General features: G+C 40.3%; 1 protein-coding gene across 1 annotated transcript in view; it reads right to left on the bottom strand.

Annotated features, from left to right (window-relative positions):
- The window catches only part of LAMA5 (laminin subunit alpha 5), a 217,525-nt gene that overhangs the window by 33,230 nt on the left and 164,907 nt on the right, over positions 1-19,388 (bottom strand). Inside the window, exons 36-52 of the mRNA XM_089513322.1 lie at positions 18,309-18,453; positions 15,393-15,533; positions 14,146-14,307; positions 13,007-13,108; positions 12,826-12,909; positions 12,429-12,659; positions 11,060-11,173; positions 9,760-9,887; positions 8,266-8,346; positions 7,885-8,099; positions 6,180-6,280; positions 5,226-5,406; positions 3,385-3,528; positions 2,512-2,663; positions 2,311-2,421; positions 1,891-2,002; positions 343-513 (exon numbers count right to left, since the gene is read on the bottom strand). Coding sequence (XP_089369448.1) covers positions 343-513; positions 1,891-2,002; positions 2,311-2,421; positions 2,512-2,663; positions 3,385-3,528; positions 5,226-5,406; positions 6,180-6,280; positions 7,885-8,099; positions 8,266-8,346; positions 9,760-9,887; positions 11,060-11,173; positions 12,429-12,659; positions 12,826-12,909; positions 13,007-13,108; positions 14,146-14,307; positions 15,393-15,533; positions 18,309-18,453 — 2,375 coding nt within the window. The remainder of the gene's footprint in view (positions 1-342; positions 514-1,890; positions 2,003-2,310; positions 2,422-2,511; positions 2,664-3,384; positions 3,529-5,225; positions 5,407-6,179; positions 6,281-7,884; positions 8,100-8,265; positions 8,347-9,759; positions 9,888-11,059; positions 11,174-12,428; positions 12,660-12,825; positions 12,910-13,006; positions 13,109-14,145; positions 14,308-15,392; positions 15,534-18,308; positions 18,454-19,388) is intronic.

The following is a 19,388-nucleotide window of genomic DNA, read 5'->3' as shown; positions in this document are numbered from 1 at the left end:
TGTGTGTGTATCATTGATTTGCATTTGTATCATGATTTGTAACTAGTCTTGAGCCCCCATTATAGTAGGCAAGATGGAAATCTTAACACATGAGAGGACCATGGGAGGGGTTCCATTCAAATCCCCATGTGATTCTTTTAGCTTTACAAACACTAAATTTTCCAAACTGTTGTGGTAATGGAAGTACATAATGCAAAGCAGCCTGATAAAATTATTGTAATTCTATCTCAATCAGCCAGTTTGCAATTAAGCACCCTGACTATGCCATCTAAAGGAGGCACTCTTTCAGAGTCCACCTTCTGCCCACACACTCCCTCTGTTTGCTATTTCTATTGTACTCACATTTCCGAGCATCATCATGCTCCTCAATAGCTGTTGTTCTTTGAAAACTAAAATCTATGGTCTTCATATGTCTCAGCATTGCATCCACCTCAGCCATCTTCCGACGGAACTCCTCTGTGGAGGTGGAACTGGCATTTGCAGTGGCAAAGATGTCCATTTGGCAAACAAGATCTATTTTTTAAAAAAGCCACACCAACTTGTTCATATAACCATTAAAAATACATCATGTTTGTGCTCAAGAAATTAATAACACTTGCACTTTGCATAATTATGGAACATTCATTTGTCTCCAGTTCTTCAAAGAGCTCAGGTGATCTCCAACCTTTGAACCTCAAGACGTTTTAGACCTCAGCTCCCATAACTCCTAACTCTTGGCCAAGTTGGCTGGAGCTTCTGAAATCTGAAGTCCAAAACAAATGGAGGACCAAAGATTGGAAACCACTTGCAGATGATCTCTATGACTGAAAAATTACATTGTACAGAAAAAATACTAGCAATGTACTCCCTGCTCTACAAGAAAGAACAGCAGCCTCAGTTGCTAGATACTGTGCTGGATGGCAAAGACTAGTTCCCAATAATTTACTTAGCTAGATGCTCCCCACCATGCACTCATCCAGGGAAATGTTTTTGTTTCCTCCATGATTTCTTGTGACCATGGACTTTTGCAAGTTACAAAGCACAACCTACTGCTCCATGGTTTTCATTTAGGCACACCTGAAAAGGGCAGAAGTAGCTCAGCCTATGCACCTCTTCACTCATGAGGAAGCTCAGTTAGGAATGCTTTCTATGTTATTATGTTGCAATGGGAATGACTGTTAGGCACACACTTGAGTATAAACATGATAATATAAAATAGCCATCAGACTTTGATCATCTTCTTCTTGATGTAGCTCAAGAGTCCATGTGAAGCTTTTCTATGAGATTCCCAACAATAATATTTTTAAAAAGTTTTGTTTTTAAATATTCCTTTCATATGATCTACACTTGACAAATGAAAATGCAAAATGAAGCATTTAATGGCTCAGCTCACCAGCCTTACTGGGAGACTGCAAAACCAACTGTCAGTTTCAGAAATTATTTGTTGGACAGTTTCATGACTTATTTTCACCAAAGGAGATTTCTGAATTTCTGAGATTTCTGAGCTTCCATGCAGCTCAAGCAATACTGAAGTGACATAACTCAGTTACATGAGGGAGGGAAGTCATATGGGTATCTTAACTTTATTTATACCATGTCTTTCTCCCAGAACCAGGACCCATGGAAGCAACATCAAGCTAGTCCTATGGTTGAGACTCCATAATCCCAACTATCCACACAACTGAGCTATTAAAATTCTACTACAGCCATGTGGAACCCATTAATGGAAGTGTCTCCCACATGCGTGGTTAGGGTAATATTTAAAGTATGCTATAATCTTTCATGATAACAAATTATAATATGGTTGTTATCTCATGTTCTCTACATCACAGGTATTGGTCAGGCATGGGTTTGCCAAAGTGGAGCCATTTCAAAGCATAAAGATCTTGAAATTATAAATTGTTATCTCACCATTAATTTTGTTCTGAATTTTACTGATATCCTGTACAAGGTTGTCTGCTTGTTGGAAGCTTTCCTCTGTGCTATCTGTTACCTGGGTAGCTTTTCTGTTGGTCATCGTTGCCTAAAAACACAAAGTTGATGGTTTAGAGGAAGTCCAAAGAGATCCAAGAGACTGGGTCACATCAATCAAACTTGGGAAGCAGGATTGAAGCTGTTGTAGAACGTTTGCAGAAAAGCAAGCAACGTTTTTGAATTTGAAATGCTTCTCCTCTAAATTTCATTTTATTTTTATGAACTGAACTGGGTTTTCAGCAGAGAATAAATCAAATAGTGTTTAGTAGAAATTCTATGAAACCAGACTACCAAGCACATTGTTGGCACTATTTAAATTTGCAGTGGCAGTCATAGAAGAGAAGAGAAAAGCACTACCTTGTGTTGAAGAGCATTCAAATCCTGAACAAAGTCTGTGTTCTCCTCTTCCAGCTCATCAGCTTCTTGCCTGGCCCTGTTTAAGGAACTCTGATATTCACGAAGATGGTTCTGTAAGAAGTAAAGGAGACAGGAACTAAGTCACAGAACCCCAATACTCTCTGCAAAAACCAGAAGAATTAGTTGGATAGCTTCACGTACAGTGATGGCTTGCATAGAACCATTAATGCTATGTAGACGGGTCCATGCTATAGAGGTGGCATTGAGACTCGTTAGCTGGTGCCTAAGGGCAGGGAAGGAGCTTTCAATCTTCTGGAGATCTTCTAACAGGAGCAAAACGCAGCTGTCACAAGCTGTTAGTAAGAGAAGAGAGAAAATACGCAGCTCTTAGATGACTTCCATAAAGAAGATAACAACAAACAACAAGAAAAAGCAAACAGGGCTCTGTTTGAAAGAAAATAAATGAAAAATGGGCAGATGAGGCAGCATGACACAGATTTACAAATGTTTGTGGATAATCACTTGCTCAATTGTTTGTATTGAATATTACAAGAGCTACTAAAACAACTCTGCATGCAAAAAAAATCTGTGCAGGATGGAAAAGTTTAATGCAAGGATGGGCACACTCCAGTGACTGAACAGCCACATATTTTCCTTGTGTCCAGATTACCTGCAGAGAGCCACAGCTACTGTTTTGATGTCGATGAAAGCCATCCCATCACTCTCACTTGACACTTGGGGCATTTAAGGAGAGATCATTGCCACTTTAATGTAAGGAAATCTCCAAAAGAGTACTTTAAAACATTTTAAATTGTTTTCCCAGTTGAAAAAAGGAAAGGGAGATAGTAACAAAAAAAAATTGGGAGAGGTTGCTGGGAGTTCAGTGGCAGTCCCACAGGTTCTAGTGGATTTCCCCTAAGGGTCAAATGTAGTCTGTCGTCCACATGATTGCCACTCCTGATTTAAAATTTCATAGATCTAATGCAAAGACAGGTGCAGAAATGAATGGTCACACTATGACTGGGACCAAGGAACTTGGACAGGGAAGGAAGCAGAGCAAAGTAAAAGACTAGCCTTCACATCTCATGTTGTCTGGGCCATCCACCACAGGAATCTCATATTTCTTTATACAGCTGTCGCACTGCTTCCCTGTAAGGCCATTTGTACAGGTGCATTCTCCAGTCCGTGGGTTACAAGAACCTCCTTTGCAGTGACATTCTACAGGGGAAAAGTGAAGGACCCATTAACCTTGACCAAAGATATATTAACAAGGCTGTGCCCTTTTATCATATATTAATTTGCACTGAATAACTGCTTACTTTGTGCATGCTCACTTAGAACACTGGTTCCCAAACTTTTGTCTTCCAGGTGTTTTGAACTTCACACTCTCAGAAGTCCCAGTTAGCTTGACCAACAGTCAGGAATTGTGAGAGCTGACGCTCAAAACATCTGAAAGACCAAAATTTGGACGTGCACAACATCTGGAGGACCAAAGTTTGGGAACAACTGCATTAAAATTACACTCTCCCATGAATATAAATTGAAAATCCAGAGCAGCTTGAATGTTTTGCCATTCTCAAGCTGATCTAAGGGCCTATTTATAGCACTGAGTTTTTAGATAATAAGTTTGTTGTGTCCGAAGAAATTGCTCATGTGCCTAAGAAAAGAAGGAATCCACAGATTTTTAACCTTGCCAGGGATACCGTTAGACTAGGATGCAACTGAGGCCAGTGTTCATCCCTCATTCACTGGCTTGCAGGTTTAATTATTTCCAGGTCTGATCAAATTACAGTTTGCCCACACGCATAACAGGATCAAATTTTTGTCTTTGATCTTGGTTTATAGGGAAATCATTAGGTCAAATATAATTTACTCTATTTGATTTCAATGAAAAAGTATGGTTTGATCAAAGCAGGAAGCCACTCATTAAACTGTATGCCCACATGAAAGGACAAGGAAGAGGTACAGGAGATGCGTGAGCCCAGGGTTTGTTATTGATCCTCCAATCCATGGCTTATTGTCTGCACTCAAGGAAAGATTGCAGTAAGCCATGTACACATGACCAATTATTCCATTTAGAAGATGCCATGCAGGTGACAAGCCTAAACAAAACCTGCTTAGCAACTGGTTTTTTGAAGAAGTACATATTATGACTTTTAAATATGGACTGATTATTTTAATATGTATTTGTTTTATTTGTTCTTTTGAATTGATGTTGTGTGTTTTTAACTAATGATGTTTTTATTATATTAATCTGTCATTCCCTGGCTTGATCCATGAGGAGAGGCAGATAAGAAATAAGAAAAACAACTATTTGAGCTCAGCTATGGCAATTCTGGTTTTTCACATAATTATAGAGTTGGAAGAGACCACAAGGGCCATCCAGTCCAACACCCTGCCATGCAGGAACTCTCAATCAAAGCACCCCTGATTGATGGCCATCCACCCTCCATTCAAAAACCTCCCAGGAAAGAGACTCCATCACATTATAAGTCAGAGTATTCCACTGCCAAACAGCTCTTACTGTCAGGAAGTTCCTTCTAATGTTTATGTGGAATCTCTTTTCCTGTAGCTTGCATCTATTGTTCCGGGTCCTATTCTCTGGAGTAGCAGAAAAGAAGCTTGCTCCAGTCTCAATATGACACCACTTCAAATACTTATACAGGGCTGTCATATCACCTCTTAACCATCTCTTCTCCAGGCTGAGCATACGCAGCTCCCTAAGTCTCTCCTCATAAGGCATGGTTTCCAGACACTTCCCATTTTGGTTGCCCTCCACTGGGCACGCTCCAGCTTGTGCCCACATGAAAGAACAAGGAAGAGGTGCAGGAGATTTTGAGATTGCACTTTTTCTTTAGGATCAAAAATTTGACTTTCCCTCTAGCGAAACATAAAAGTGATAAAAAGAAACTAACTTGAGCAGCCATTTGTGCCGAGTCCCCAGTAGCCAGGTGTGCACTGCTGGCAACGAGAACCACTCACACCTGGATTGCAACGACACTGGCCATTCTGGGCATGGCAGTCTCTGCTCACAGATCCAATATCACAGTCACACTTCTGGCAACCTAAGCATGTTTCATATCCATAGTGGCCTTCCTAAAAGGGGGAAAGACCCAGTTAGTTTCCATTTTACAAGCAACAGGAACAGCAGTGCATGCTTATCCAGGATTTGCTTCACTCTTATCATGGTTCTCTTTGCTTAACAGGATATGAAGTCATTCTAAAGGAACTCTCTCCAAAACAAAAGGAATGTATTAGCAGGGATGCATATTAGTGCTAAGTTGTTTTGATAATCTTGGTTGAGATAAATGATCCAATAGGTTTTTATCCCATGGCAGGCAAAAAGACTGATCAGAGTCATCCCTATGTTAACTCCAAGTTACATATCAGTTAGATTCAATGCTTGCACACACAAAAAAGCAATTTGCAATGGTATTGCTTATGTACCCATATGCTATCAGTTAATACAGCAAATAACTGCCTGATGCTAATGTTGAAGGCAAATAGGAAAGACTGCCTCAGACCCATATTCTGAACACTGCTGCTAATAGCTACAACCCTTGAAAAACTGCATATATTTACACTTTCTCCAGCATGATCTGGAAAGATTTTAAAAACAATTAATTGATACAGGTGAACAACTGGAATTAAGTCTCAGTAACTGGATTTGTGGTGTGCTGTAAATGTAGATAAAGTTACAGTACAGTATGCATGCTTCCGACAGCTACGTATGCATGCAGTAAATTCAGACTATAGCTACACTTCTGCAATTTGCATTAATGTCACAAAAACAGTGCACGGTGTCTGTTGTATGTATGTGTGTGTAGGAAGGAAAATGACAGGTTGGGAAAAGTCGAATTCAATTTTACCTGACAACGGTCGCAGTGCCAACCGGTCACTCCAGGTTTACAGTGACACTGACCAGTCCTAGGATCACATGACTCAGTCCCACAGGAGACACAACTGCATTCTATAAGGGGAAAATGAAATCAGTGGGCTTTTCATTTTGTTAGGATCCCCCCCATAATAAACATACACAAACATAAATGTTTAGAAATATGTTAATGAACTTGGTATTTATTTTCTCTTGTATTCTACTCTACCCTTAAAAAGAGAGAGATAATTTTATATTCCAAGCCATTACATGTTTTGAAATGAAAGAATGGTGCATCTGACAATAAAGAGGAGCATCACTTGGGGTGAATGTCTGTTGTGCTTGGACAAATGGGGAACTACTGCTGTTGGTTCTCCCATTAGCAGCAGCCAGTGAAAAACCCTAAACACTTGGCTCCACTCCCCTAGACTAGCCCCAGCATGGATTCATTAGTCACACAAATCCTGAAGCTCTCAAGACACTAGCTGGCCAATCCAGCTCTGATCAGTTTCTAGACTGAAAGACACATGAAAGATATATACATGAAGATAAACATAAACCATAAACAATTTGAAGGAGAAAAGCATGAAGATAAAAGAACAGAGTGAAAGGTAGAGGTAGAGGAGAAAAAGGCAGGCAGGCAGGTAGGCAGCCAGCCAGACAAAATATTAAAAATCCCATGTTGCAGATTTTATCCAAGATTCTGGCTTTGAAAATATTGTAGACTACTGCTACGTATAAACAGATGCTCTGAATAGTAATGTGTCTGGTTTCCAGGTGCAAGAAAGTCTTTAATATCAATCATGGAACAGGAATTACGGCCCAGTAGAGATGGGCTACAAGCGGTGTGTCAGCGCCAAAATTAGGGTTGCAGAGCGTGCGGCAACCACGTGCTCTGCAACCCTAATACATATGGATGGCGCCATCTTTACATGGCGCTTTCCATACGTGACGTGTATGCACCTCCACACCTCCAGGTGCCATGCTTACGTCATGAGCATGTCACAGTGTGCCAATGGTGCACTGATGATGTCCTCCTTGCATGCCGAAATCTTTTCGGAGCAGAGGGAGCCCGTGCAGTTTGGTTGCTGCGGGCTCCCTCCAGAGGGAGAATGAGGATCTCCTTTGGGGTGGTCTGTACCGTGCCTACATTTCCTATTTCACTATGGCCTTTCCTCAAATGTCATCCGGCGACACCCATACCTTAAGGTTGCAGAGGTAAAGCAGGATGAGAAACAATGCTATCCCACTTTCTCTCTCTTTGGCCCTCTTTCAACGGTCACCTAACAGCAGCTACTCCACATCACTATATAATCTTCCACATCACTATATAATCTGCTTCTACCTCATTTGTTCATGAGAACAACTGTAACTTTAAGAGCTGCCATCTGCTCTGTTACTCAACACTCCCTATCTTCTTTTCCTTGTGTGGAATTTCTACTCATTTGCAAGTCTGAAGGCATTGATATACTGATCTTTGTTGGCTTCCTAGGAATCTTTTTTTTCTAAATTAATAGGCTAGAAAAATGCTTTGCAGAAATAATGGGAAATAATGGGAAGCAACTCCATAATGAAGGATTAGAATTTATTCCCATTTTTATCCTCCTTTATATGAGAATGTTCTGTTGCCTGCAACTTAATTCCAGCTTTATAAATGCACCCATGGGTATGGCTAGTTGCTACATCTGGGGCACGCTTACCAGTGCAGTTCTTTGCCACCACAGCATCACCATAAAACCCAGGGGCACATACTTCACACCGTGGTCCTGCAGTGTTGTACATGCATCCTGTGCAGAATCCTGTCAATGAGTCACAGTCACTAAAGAGCATATTTGGGTCGGCGTTTCCACTGCAGTCACAAGGCTGGCAGGAACTGCCAATCACTAGTGGGTTTCCATAGTAACCTGGAGCACAACTTTGGAAGAAAAAAATAAGGTCTTAGAAGAGCTGCAATAGGTGCATCTGCACAGCAACTGTCACACCTCCCCGCTCCCTTGCTCTCATGTCTGCTTTTCATGATGCTGATGAAACAACCTCAGACCAAGCCAGCTGAAAGATTGTTGATCTGAGCCATTATTTACCGTTCACATGAAACTCCAGCGTAACCAGGCTTGCAAAGGCATTGAGTGGACGAACCTTTATGCACACATCCAATGGCAAAGCTGAAGTAAAAAAGGCAAGTAGAGAGGGAAACATTTTAAAACTTGCTAAGAAGAAAAAGGCCAAGATAACAGTCAATGTCTGATCAAAAAGCTATTATAAAACCAAATGAGATTTCAAAAACACAGGAAGCTATCTTATAGTGAGTCTGACTACTGATCAATCTAGCCAAGTATTTCACATCTGACAGGCAACAACAGTTTCAGGTAGAATTCTTTCCTCATCCCAGTACTGTGGCATCCACATGCCCCCTGCCTCAATCTGGGCCACTACTGTGTCCCTGAACCAGGTGCTCAAAAGGAGCGGTATTTTACCATTTCTTTTTGGGCCAGTTCTTCCAGGACAGCTTCCGGCCGCATTCAGGGCATGCATCATCTGAATGCCATGCCCCAAATGCGGCCTGATGGCAGCTGCTGGAGGCCATAAATATCAGAGCTAGGTCATGCCTATATTAGAACCACTAAAATATTTGAAAAATGGCATGCCATTTCACATAATATTTTAGTGGTTATAATAAAGGTATTCTCTTACTCTGATATATATAATTCACATATAGTGAAATAATAAGTGAAATATTTTACTACTAGAGTTAGGTTAATTAACTGCCTCTTGAAATTACAAGTATGCACACAGCCAGCATGAACTGCTTTTCTAAAACTCCCCAAGGCTCAATTCACACATTACAGAAACCAATGGATTGTGGCTGTAAATTATCATCAAGTCAGCTTTGTCTTACGGTGACCCTATAAATAAGAGATACACCATCTTTATTAAGTATGTCACTTCACAAGGCTGTGATATACAAAGCTATGATGTACTGCAGGCACACCTCCTGTCTGGCATATACCTGCTATTTTTATAATACAAGGAAGACCTGCAACAAAATATTACATTTTGGAATGCTCATGTCCAGGGCCTTAGCACTCTGATGATAAATGAGAGTATATACAGTCGACCCTCCTCATAGGTGGGCTTGCCTTCCCCAGCTTTGAGCTTACATGGAAGGCAATCCCCATTAGAAGTAATGAGGTACATACCCGCGCAGTGTGCCCTGCATGCCACTATGAGCACGCGCCTCATTATATCATATGGGGCTTGAGCATATGCTCATTTCCACATATGTGGGGGAGTCCGGAACTGATCCCCCACATATAGGGAGGGCGGACTGTATAGGATCTGAAATGAAGCTCCAAATTAGTTGGTATTTTCCTCCTTTTGCTACCTGATAAATGGGGTCAATGAGGAGAAAAGACCTCTATTCCTAGATAACAATCTGAAAGAACAAAGGAATCATCTTAAATGTGATAGGCTAATACATCTTTCCCACTACATAGAAGAAGCCAAATCATTATATGCCAAACATATACACACACACACCCAAATCAGAGTGAAATGCTTAAAGAGAAGAGGCTCACTTGTTAGATGCAACTGAAAGAGGACAGGGGCATCCTATGCACTGCAGAGGTCCACTGAGTGAAGAGTTCCCCACAAAACCATCCTTGCATGTTTCACAGTGATCACCCTCCGTGTTGTGCTGGCAGTTCTGCACACAAACAAAACAAAACTTACTTATTCAGTAGTTCTTTTTTATTTTCATGATCTTTGAGAGAAAATCTGGCTATGGTTTTAAAGTTTTGCCTAGCTGTGGTGTTCTTCAAACCCTACTGTCTCTTATGCTGTTTAACATCCTTTCCACAGATAGGAAATATGGGGAAATGACAACTATTAAAGTTGGGGGAGATTCTAATCTGAATTTCAATTAACAGCAACACAAAAGGCTAATGTATTTCAAAAATGCCAAGACATGTATAGATAATCCGTCCAAGCAATCAGCAAACAAAGTAACACAGGATGTGCTCATGCCATCAAGGTATACCACAACTGCCTCCCACATAAGAATAATATGGTTTCAAATATTCGATCCAATACAGGGAGAGGCGGGATACAAATAAAAATTATTATTATTATTATTATTATTATTATTATTATTATTATTAAATATTTGTTTTCTTCCAGAAGCAGGTCTATTGAAGTGAAAGAAGTAATGTCCTAATAGCTTTCTAAATCCTCTCCACACTCCACTGGTTATTTAGTACATTCTTCATAGCCTTGAGATCAGTTAAACCTGTACATTGCTGTATTACACACACAACCTGGCAAGCAATTTGAAATCTTGAGAGTCTCCTTTTCTCTCTGCTTCTCTTTTTCTTCCCTTCACTCTGCCTTACTTATCCCTTTAACGGAAACCAGCCAAGCCTTTCTTCAAAAAAACCCATCTACCAATGGGGAGCGAAGAAGAACACCACAGGATCTCAATCAATGATTAACAAGATGCATGGAAAAAGTAGCTTCTTGGATACTAAAGTGAGTCTTGTGTGTAGAACAAGAAACTCCACAAGATAATTACACAGCTTTAATTATTCTTCTTTCTTAAAGGATCATATAACATTACTTCACTTATATAAAGGCAGGTGGAGTTTATGCAGTCTAACCTTAGTATGAATCAACATAATAAGCAAAAAGGTATTTGGATAAATGCCCTGGAATTTAAAATAAGAAATAAAAAGGAATTTATCTGCTAGTTGAAGGACTGCTGGGTCAGAGTAACAATATCTCAGGTTCCAATACCTCCAAGCACACAAACTCACGATTTTAAAGAATATGAAAAGAAATCTTTTAGGTAAATTGAGTCTGATCAACATTTTGTTTACTTACAATACATATTCCGGATCCTGGAAGGCACTGATCTGAATGACCATTACAATTACAGGGAACACATTTTCCCAGGAATAGACCCTTGGTATCCCTGTAATAGCCTGGAGCACATTCCTGATGTCAAAAAAAAAAAAAAAAAAGAGATAACATAGATTATATCTTATCAATAAGCAGGTATTTGCAGCTGGGAGACACATAAGTTTTCTTCCTTGAATTCCTCCTCCTGTTGCTTACCTGAAACCTTCTGAAAAATCATCTATTTTGAGTACTGCTCATGAGTGCAAAGTAATTTGAGTTAACCTTGTTCTGACACTTTTTGTTGAGTATGTCATTGAAAAAGTCTGGAAAGCTTTGCTATTGCAATCATAATGCATTTTTAAAAAATAAAATGCAAACTACATGTGAAGGTGCACAATATCGTACATGTGCCAGAGGAAGATTTTACAGTAGGTTATTCCGCGATATTTAGATATAGGATAGGATACTACTATTTTAATAAGTAATTAACATTGGTAGAAACAACAAACTATAATCCTATATATGCCTGAATATCAATATACTTTTAAGAAAACATATACAAGACTGGACTATAAATATCTGTGCATTCAGCATCAACACATAACACTGACAATTTTTACACTATTTTAAGAAAATCTGTTTATTTTCAAAGATTGGTGGAGAATGGGGAATCTAAACTTGCTTTTTATAATATGTAGGGCCACCTAAAAGCAGCAGCACTGACAAAGAGAGACTCCTCCCAGCCCCTTTCTGGCTAGGCTTCCTCACTAAATATATTCTGGGATTTTCTCTGAAGATCCAAGTCAACCTGACATGTCTAGGAAGCCTGCAAGGAGGATTGGAAGGCAGTGACTTGCTATCTTGCTTGCTTACTGCTACTATAGCAGCAGGTATTTAATGGCATGCCTCTGAATCTGGACCACTGACAAATCTATCATCTATGAATAAGATAAAAAGAGCCTTGCCAGATCAGCCTAAATGCTTAACCCAGAACGGTACTTTTCCTTGTAGGGGAGCAGCTCCAGTACTTTGATTATTTTGGTAGTCATTTTCTGTACTTTTCCTCAGACTTAACAAGAGCTGGGCAAAAGTGTACACTGTATTCTAAATGGACTGTGCAACAAATCTGTATAGAGGTATTATTCCCTCAGTGATGCCTAAAATTAAAAAAAAAAATCACTTTTTTTCATGGCTGTTGCCCACTGAGTTGGCATTCTCAGCATAGCAGGATGAAGCACTCACTATCTGATTATGTATCAAAAGAATGCCATCTGGAAGGGAAATCCCAAGCTGCACAGACTGAGCAGAGTTTGTGTGCTCTGCAAAAATCCTGGCATGGCATCTTCCTTACCTGGCAGGAATCTCCCCTGTAATTGGCTGGGCACATGCAAAGCTCCACATTGCTGGCTTGGATGCCTCCACCAGTCTCTAGTGCTCTTTCCAGTGTCACTTGATGGAGGGACACAGATGAGGATATCTGGGAGAAGAGAGCCCGGATCTGCAGCTGCTCCAGGTTAGCCAGAACCATCATAAGCTCTTCCCTGGAAACAGGGTTGTGTGTCTCAGTGTGTCTGAAGTTATCCTGTGGAAAGCAAGATATAATGAATAACTGACACATGCCTGGAATAAAAGGAAAATACACAATCAGCAAAACACAAAGGAGATTGTGGAAACACATACAATTATACATCAGCCTCCAGCAACCCACGAACTCAACCCCTTTCATGTTATTGTCAACCTGAACTGACCTCCAAAAGCTGGAGTTGCCCTTCATAGACCTCCCCAGGAGAGGGGTAGGCGCTTTCAAGAAACATAATGCTCATCTGGTTACCCTAGGAAAGAAGAAAGGACACACATCAACTATTAAATGGAAGCACTGTTTTATGCAGCACCATTCATACCAGGGAAGGTGGGCAATTTAAAATGTACCTTCAGAATAATATCTGGCCAGGATTCTACTGGTATGAATACATCACCTCTCTGAGTATCAGAGTGCAACTGATAGCGCAAGTATCCACCATAGGACGAAACCTGCAATTGGAGGCAAATGACATGTTTCATTCAGCGATTCTTCCTTAACCCTTCAATCAAGATTCTAAGCCAATTTCAGCATACATTTCTCTCTGCAAAGTACTGCATTTTCTGAAAATCCAATTGCTTTGTGTAGTTTACACAATTTATCACTAATATAACACAAAACAGCAGTACTGGCATGGTTAAATGAGCTGAAAGAAAACAGAACTCTATGATATTAGGAACCTTCCAGTTCACCTGCAGACATATTATACCATAAGTCATTCCCCAAATGTCCTCCAAACTACAGGAATATATCTTTAATGGAGAAAACACTGCAGAGCAGAGGAGGGAAGCCTTCTTCTAATCAACTTCAATTTAGTTCCATTCGTGGAAGAAAAGCTATTTGAGCTAATTAAAATAATATGTGCATTATTTTATCTGCGTTTTTAATTTTTCAGTCTTAAGTGGTGTCTGCATGGGCCAGCATGCGAATAGAGGCCTCCAGATCTTTTGGAAAGATCCACAATAAAAAAGTGAGTTTTAAAAATCCATTATAAGGGTGTCATACCCTGGGTTGGCATTGAACTGGCCAGACCTTGTCTGGACTGTTAGCACAAGACTTGGGGATTGGGCCCTGCATCATTTGAATTCCCTACCCAGCAGCTAGAGCAAATATTTCATTTTGCCATTATAGAGGATTCCGCAGATTGTCTGGAAAATGGGTGGAATGTGTCATCACATGGCACATAATTTTTTTGAAACACTAAAATTTATGATAACCTAGACTTCCAGACCAAAATCTGTAGTGCATTGCACTTGTATTACTATGACAGTGTAGGCAGTTGATGCACTATGCTTGTTTAACTAAGCCAGTGCAGGCAATGGAAACAAAAGGAAAAAGTTGTAGGTACAGTGGTTGTGAAGGATTTAAGGCATTGCAGAAATAGGCTGCCTGGAGTCAGCAGATGTTGGCTACCTTCCTGCAGCACCCCTGCACAACCATGGGAAAAAATATGATCACCAGTATATCAGCCAGGGCCATTGTCACTTACCTGGTCACCAAGATATGAACTGGGAGCATGCCAGTAAAGTTCCTGGAAGGCCTCAAGAAAATTCCGGAGATCGGCACGAACACTTTCCTCTTCCAAGCTTACCAAAGTGGGGGCTTCCTGGCGCTCTCCGCTCAGTAAACTCCACCCATTCATGTCAATAAACTAGGAAACAAGTAAATGTTTCAGGAGCATTCCATAATAGTTGAAATCAGAAAACAAAACCATGCAAGACTGTCTAGTTTGTCTTTCCATAACATTAAAGTCTATTGATCAACATTAATTCACATCCTATTTGTGTGAAAAAGGATGGCATGTGAATTTCACCGCTGTTAAGGTTGTTGCTAAGAAGCTGCAAGAGTATTGTGTCTGAGCACCTTTTGCATTAAAATAGTCATGAGAATAATCACCAATTTAAGTGTTCTGCTGGTGGGGTTCCAAGAGGAGTCTGGTTTGCCACTATTGGAAAGCAAGATACTGGATTAAACAGATTTTTGGAGTGATTCTGCACAGCTCTTCTTGTGCCTGGTGACAAACTCTGCCCATACAGATCACTGCTTTCATATATGATAGGTATATAATGTTCAACAGGCCAGTGTTAGATTTTTACCAGTCAAAATAAAATGCTTTTTGTTGTTGTAGTTATGTGCCTTCAAGTCAACTCCATCTTATGGCAACCACTGGCAAGATTTATTGTTTTTGTTTTAATTTGTTTTATTTATATACCGCTATTCCAAAGATCATAGCGGTGAACAGCAAGTAAGCTAATTAGCAAGTAAGCTAATTTGCCCCCAACAGTCTGGGTACTCATTTTAGCGACCTCGGAAGGATGCAAGCCTGAGTCGAGCTTGGGCCCTTTTCCTGGTCTTGAACTCGCAACCTTGTGGTCTTGAGTGAATGGCTGCAGTACAGGCATTTAACCACTGCGCCACCAGGGCTCCATATTCAAGAGTTTTCCATTTCCTTCCTCTTAGGATGAGTGTGACTTGCCCAAGGAAGTTTTCATGGCCGAATGAGGATTCAAATCCTAGTTTCAACAGCCAGTCCAACACTCACACCATTTTGCTGGATCTCACTTTGTATTACAACTCACAATTTTTGGAATTAACTGCTACAATATGTGGAAATGGACACTGGCATGGATCTCCAGAAGGTAGAGGAGATAACCATCCACCCCACATACACTCCATGACTGAATATGCAGCACCTATTACAACTGTTATCTCCAAAGCCTCAACCCACACATTCACCTCCACACGGTATTTCTCAGCACTGTGACAGCGGTCTGTTGCCCCGAAGCAGAAGCACCTTGTGCAGCCTTTTGGATTGCTGGCATCCAGAGAAAAAGTTCCAAGGTGGCACTGGTCACACCTTGGTCCTTCCACATTTTCCTGTAAAGATTTAAAAAAAATAAAAGGGAGTGTAGAACAGAAAGGAAAAAAAGGGGATTCTTTGGTGGTGTTCAACCAGGGAGTTCAAGACTGCCATTCACAAGTCATCAAAACGATATAGGTATTCTGATGCAGTGCATTGTTATTAAGTAGCTTGGCCATGCTAGCTTTTACATGCACATTTTGTTGGCATTACCGCAGCACCCAGTCTAAATTTGTGTTGTTCCAGGCAAGCAGCAAAAAACACAGGAGCTAAGAGTAAAGGGATACTGATGGTAGTAGGCAAATTACTACAACTTTATGCATTTAAAGTTCATGATCTTTGTATCCTTTATTGTAATTAACAAGTGTTAGTTACCCTGATGCAAATTTGAAAACTCTAGATAAATGCAAATATCTCCAATGTTGATTTCCTGAACAAGGAACCCATGACAACAACGTAACTGGTGTATCTAAAGCTTTGGTGAAAAATATGGTACAATCCTGAATTGTTTTCACCTCCATGTAAACCAGTAGGTTTAAGCACCACCCAGGGTTGTTTCTTCTGAGAACTTCCATAAACATCCACCTCCTTTTCTCTCAGAAGTATGGATATACTAATGCATAACTAATCATTTCTGTCTCAGGGCCAGTACAGGCCCCCTTTGAGTGCCAGATTGGAGCTGCAGCAACTGCACACTGCAGCCCCGATCTGGCATTTTTCTGGCCCAGAAAGAAGTGGCAAAATGTGGCAGTGGTGGCTGCTCCTTTTTGGGGTGGAAAAAAGCTGCTCTTTCCACCACTGCCACAGCTCTTCTACGCTCCTGCGGCTTGTGGCTTCTGAACGCCATGCTACCAGAGCACCACAAAGCTGCTCGCCACCTGGTCAGGTGGATGGCGTGATGCCGGCTTGGGGGCATGCATCACCTTGCCACCCCCAAGCCAGCACTTACTGCAGGTCTGTTTTGGCCCTGAGTCAAGATATTTCAGATCCAAAGACAACTTCTGTTTATAGTTTTTTGTGTTTTTGGGGGGTTATATGGCTAAGGTCTAGAAGAGTTTATTCCTGATGTTTCATCAGCATCTGTGGCTGGCATTTTCAGAGAATGCATTCTCTGAAGATGCCAGCCATAGATGCCAGCAAAACATCAGGAATAAATTCTTCAAGAACATGGCCATATAACCCCAAAAAAGCACAAAAAACTATGGATGCTGACCATGAAAGCCTTTGATTTCACTGTTTATATCTGAAGGCAAGCCACTGATCCTTTGATTTAACATCATTATGAATACATTGTCTCTTTTATGTTCTGTACTTGTATTCTAAAATGGTTTATTTTAGTTCAGTCCCTCTGTGAGAAAATTACTTCAAGAGGCCAACATAGAGAAAAGTATTTTTATACAAGCAGCCCTTTAGTATACAAATCTTCAGTCTTTTACTGAAGGTCTTGTAACTGATAAGGTGGTGGCTATGTCTATAATTATGCTTTAAATAATATTCCTAATTTATTTGTTTTTCTGTTATGCTTTAATCAAGATTTTCTAAATTGCTCTTTTATTATTGTTGTTAATATTTTGTTTCCATGGATGTATTACACCCAGTCCCCAGTTTACATTTTAAGGGCTTGTCCACTATGCGGCATTTCATACATTGTGCTATCATGGCACTGCTTACAAGGCTTTCATAGCCTTTGACTCAGACTGTTTGATCTCTCAATGAGTGTTGAATTAAAAAGCAAATGTTGTGTTAACAGAGTGATGCATTATCCACAATAAAAAGACTACAGGTTGTTTTTTGGTAAGTTGCCTCCAGGGTGAGGTGGTTATGGAGTTGTGTATTTGCAAAAAAGCACTACCAACTTGCCCTGTGCTAAAAGAATTTTGTCTGAGGCATGAATATTAATCACTGGGTGGATGGTGGGTGGACCAGACCAGGTGATACCCCAAGGTGGGGGTAATACCACTCCTTCCCAAACACCGGTCTTTTGGCAGAAACAGGCTGTGGCATTCACCTGCATCCCTTTAAAATGCCGAGCTAAGTGGAAGAGATGGGGTGAGGCTCAGTGGGAGGAGAAAGGAGAGGCCTCAGTTTTGTTTTGTTTTCTATTTAATTTTTAATTAAAAATACTTTTTAATTTTTCTTTAATAACAGCACACCTTACCAAATGTTCACTTTAACCACATGAAATAATATAAATACATTTAGGCTGTACTTATAATATTGTAATTTAAAGATATAATTTTATTTTCCTTAGTTTTCTATGTCACAACTATTGCCATTACATTCAGTGATATATGGGAATATGATTTATGAGTACTATTAGTACAAAAACATTTCTAAGGATTCTGTATGGTGTGGTGTAAGAGGAAGTCAATGGGGATATGTGTGACACCATGAGTTATCCCATGGCGATGGCAACCCTAGTGATGTCACTGGGCTCAAGGTAACATCCCATCCCATGATAAATATGGAAACAACATTTTATTCCTATACAGAGAGAGCTTTTCCCCCAGTAGCAATTGCTGCAATAGCAGCAGTAGCAACTGAAACAGTTTTGCTGGTTGACATTAAGTTCATTAACACTATCGAATAAAACATAAGTCCCGCTACTTGATGGGACTTACCTCAAGTTCCTCAGAAAACAGTGGTAATAGGGCATTATCAATCCAGTCCATTTTATTTTCCATGATACTATGCACAGTAAAAGCAAAAATTTGAAGTAGTCTCTTAAGCACCATTTACCCAGCAGCAAAAACCAGATAGGCAAGCAAGAATGTACAGAGCATTAGACTAACCTTACAGTGGCATTGTCCAGTAACTGGATCACACACACTTGCTTTTGTCCCTGCCTGGTGGCAATCACATCTCCTGCAGTTTGGATAGCCATAATAGCCTGGAGCACAGAGATCACACTGACGCCCTACTATGTTGGGCTTGCATCTGGAAGAAACAAGTTTCATGGATTTTTTTTCTCTGCAAGATTTTAACTCATATCAAACTAATACAACTGATTCAAAGCTCTATATTTAAGAGATTCACTAACTTCATAACAAATTCCTGATTTCATTACTTCTCTAGAAAAAGGTAAGAAGAAGGCAACATTGGACTCATTTACAAATGCTCAACACATATTTCATGGACACATTCCCCCCCCCCCCCCCAACAACAATTTAAAAATGTGCATATTCAAGCCCTATTGGCTTGAATGGAGGCATGCCTCCGTGGGGGCATACAGGTGCATGCCATGGGTGCCCCCCATTTTAACTCCCTCCCTTTACCCCCGGAGGATAATCGAGTGGCGCGGATCCCAAGCCTGCGAGAACGGAAGGAGGACTGTATATGGTTTCTTGTTTCAAAGTGTAGAAATTATGTGGTGCTACTCTTGAAACAAGAAACTGCATACATATGAAAATATAGGGATAGTACTAATCAATAGCATCACCATCAGTGTTGCCAACAAGCCTCAAAGATAATTCCCCAAAATGTTTGTCAAAAACCCGCTGAATCCCCCCACATCACACGGAATATTCAGTCACAATTCCCGGAAAATTCCCATAATGTTAAAATGGCGGATGTTTTGCAAATAAACGTAAACATAATTGAATAAAAATAATTGTAACTTATTTCAACTCTCAAAATCACCATTGAACCAAACAAAGAATGTTTCAGTCCTTTTAAGATATTTATTTTGACATGAAGGGGGTTCAGGAAGCTTTGTGCCAAATAGAAATGTGTTTGGCTGCAACCGCACTGCAGAAATAAATCCAGTTTGACACCCTTTTAATTGCCATGGCTCAGTGCTAGGGAATCCTGGGAATTCTAGTTTTCTCTCTCAGCAAACTCTGGTGTGACAACAAACTACAATTCCCAGGATT

Source organism: Sceloporus occidentalis, unplaced genomic scaffold (genome assembly GCF_023333645.1).
Source record: "Sceloporus occidentalis isolate IW3139 unplaced genomic scaffold, rSceOcc1.0.p SCAF_3, whole genome shotgun sequence".
Lineage (NCBI taxonomy): Eukaryota > Metazoa > Chordata > Lepidosauria > Squamata > Phrynosomatidae > Sceloporus > Sceloporus occidentalis.
The sequence above is the reverse complement of the archived record's forward strand: the minus strand, read 5'-3'. Positions and strand labels throughout refer to the sequence as shown.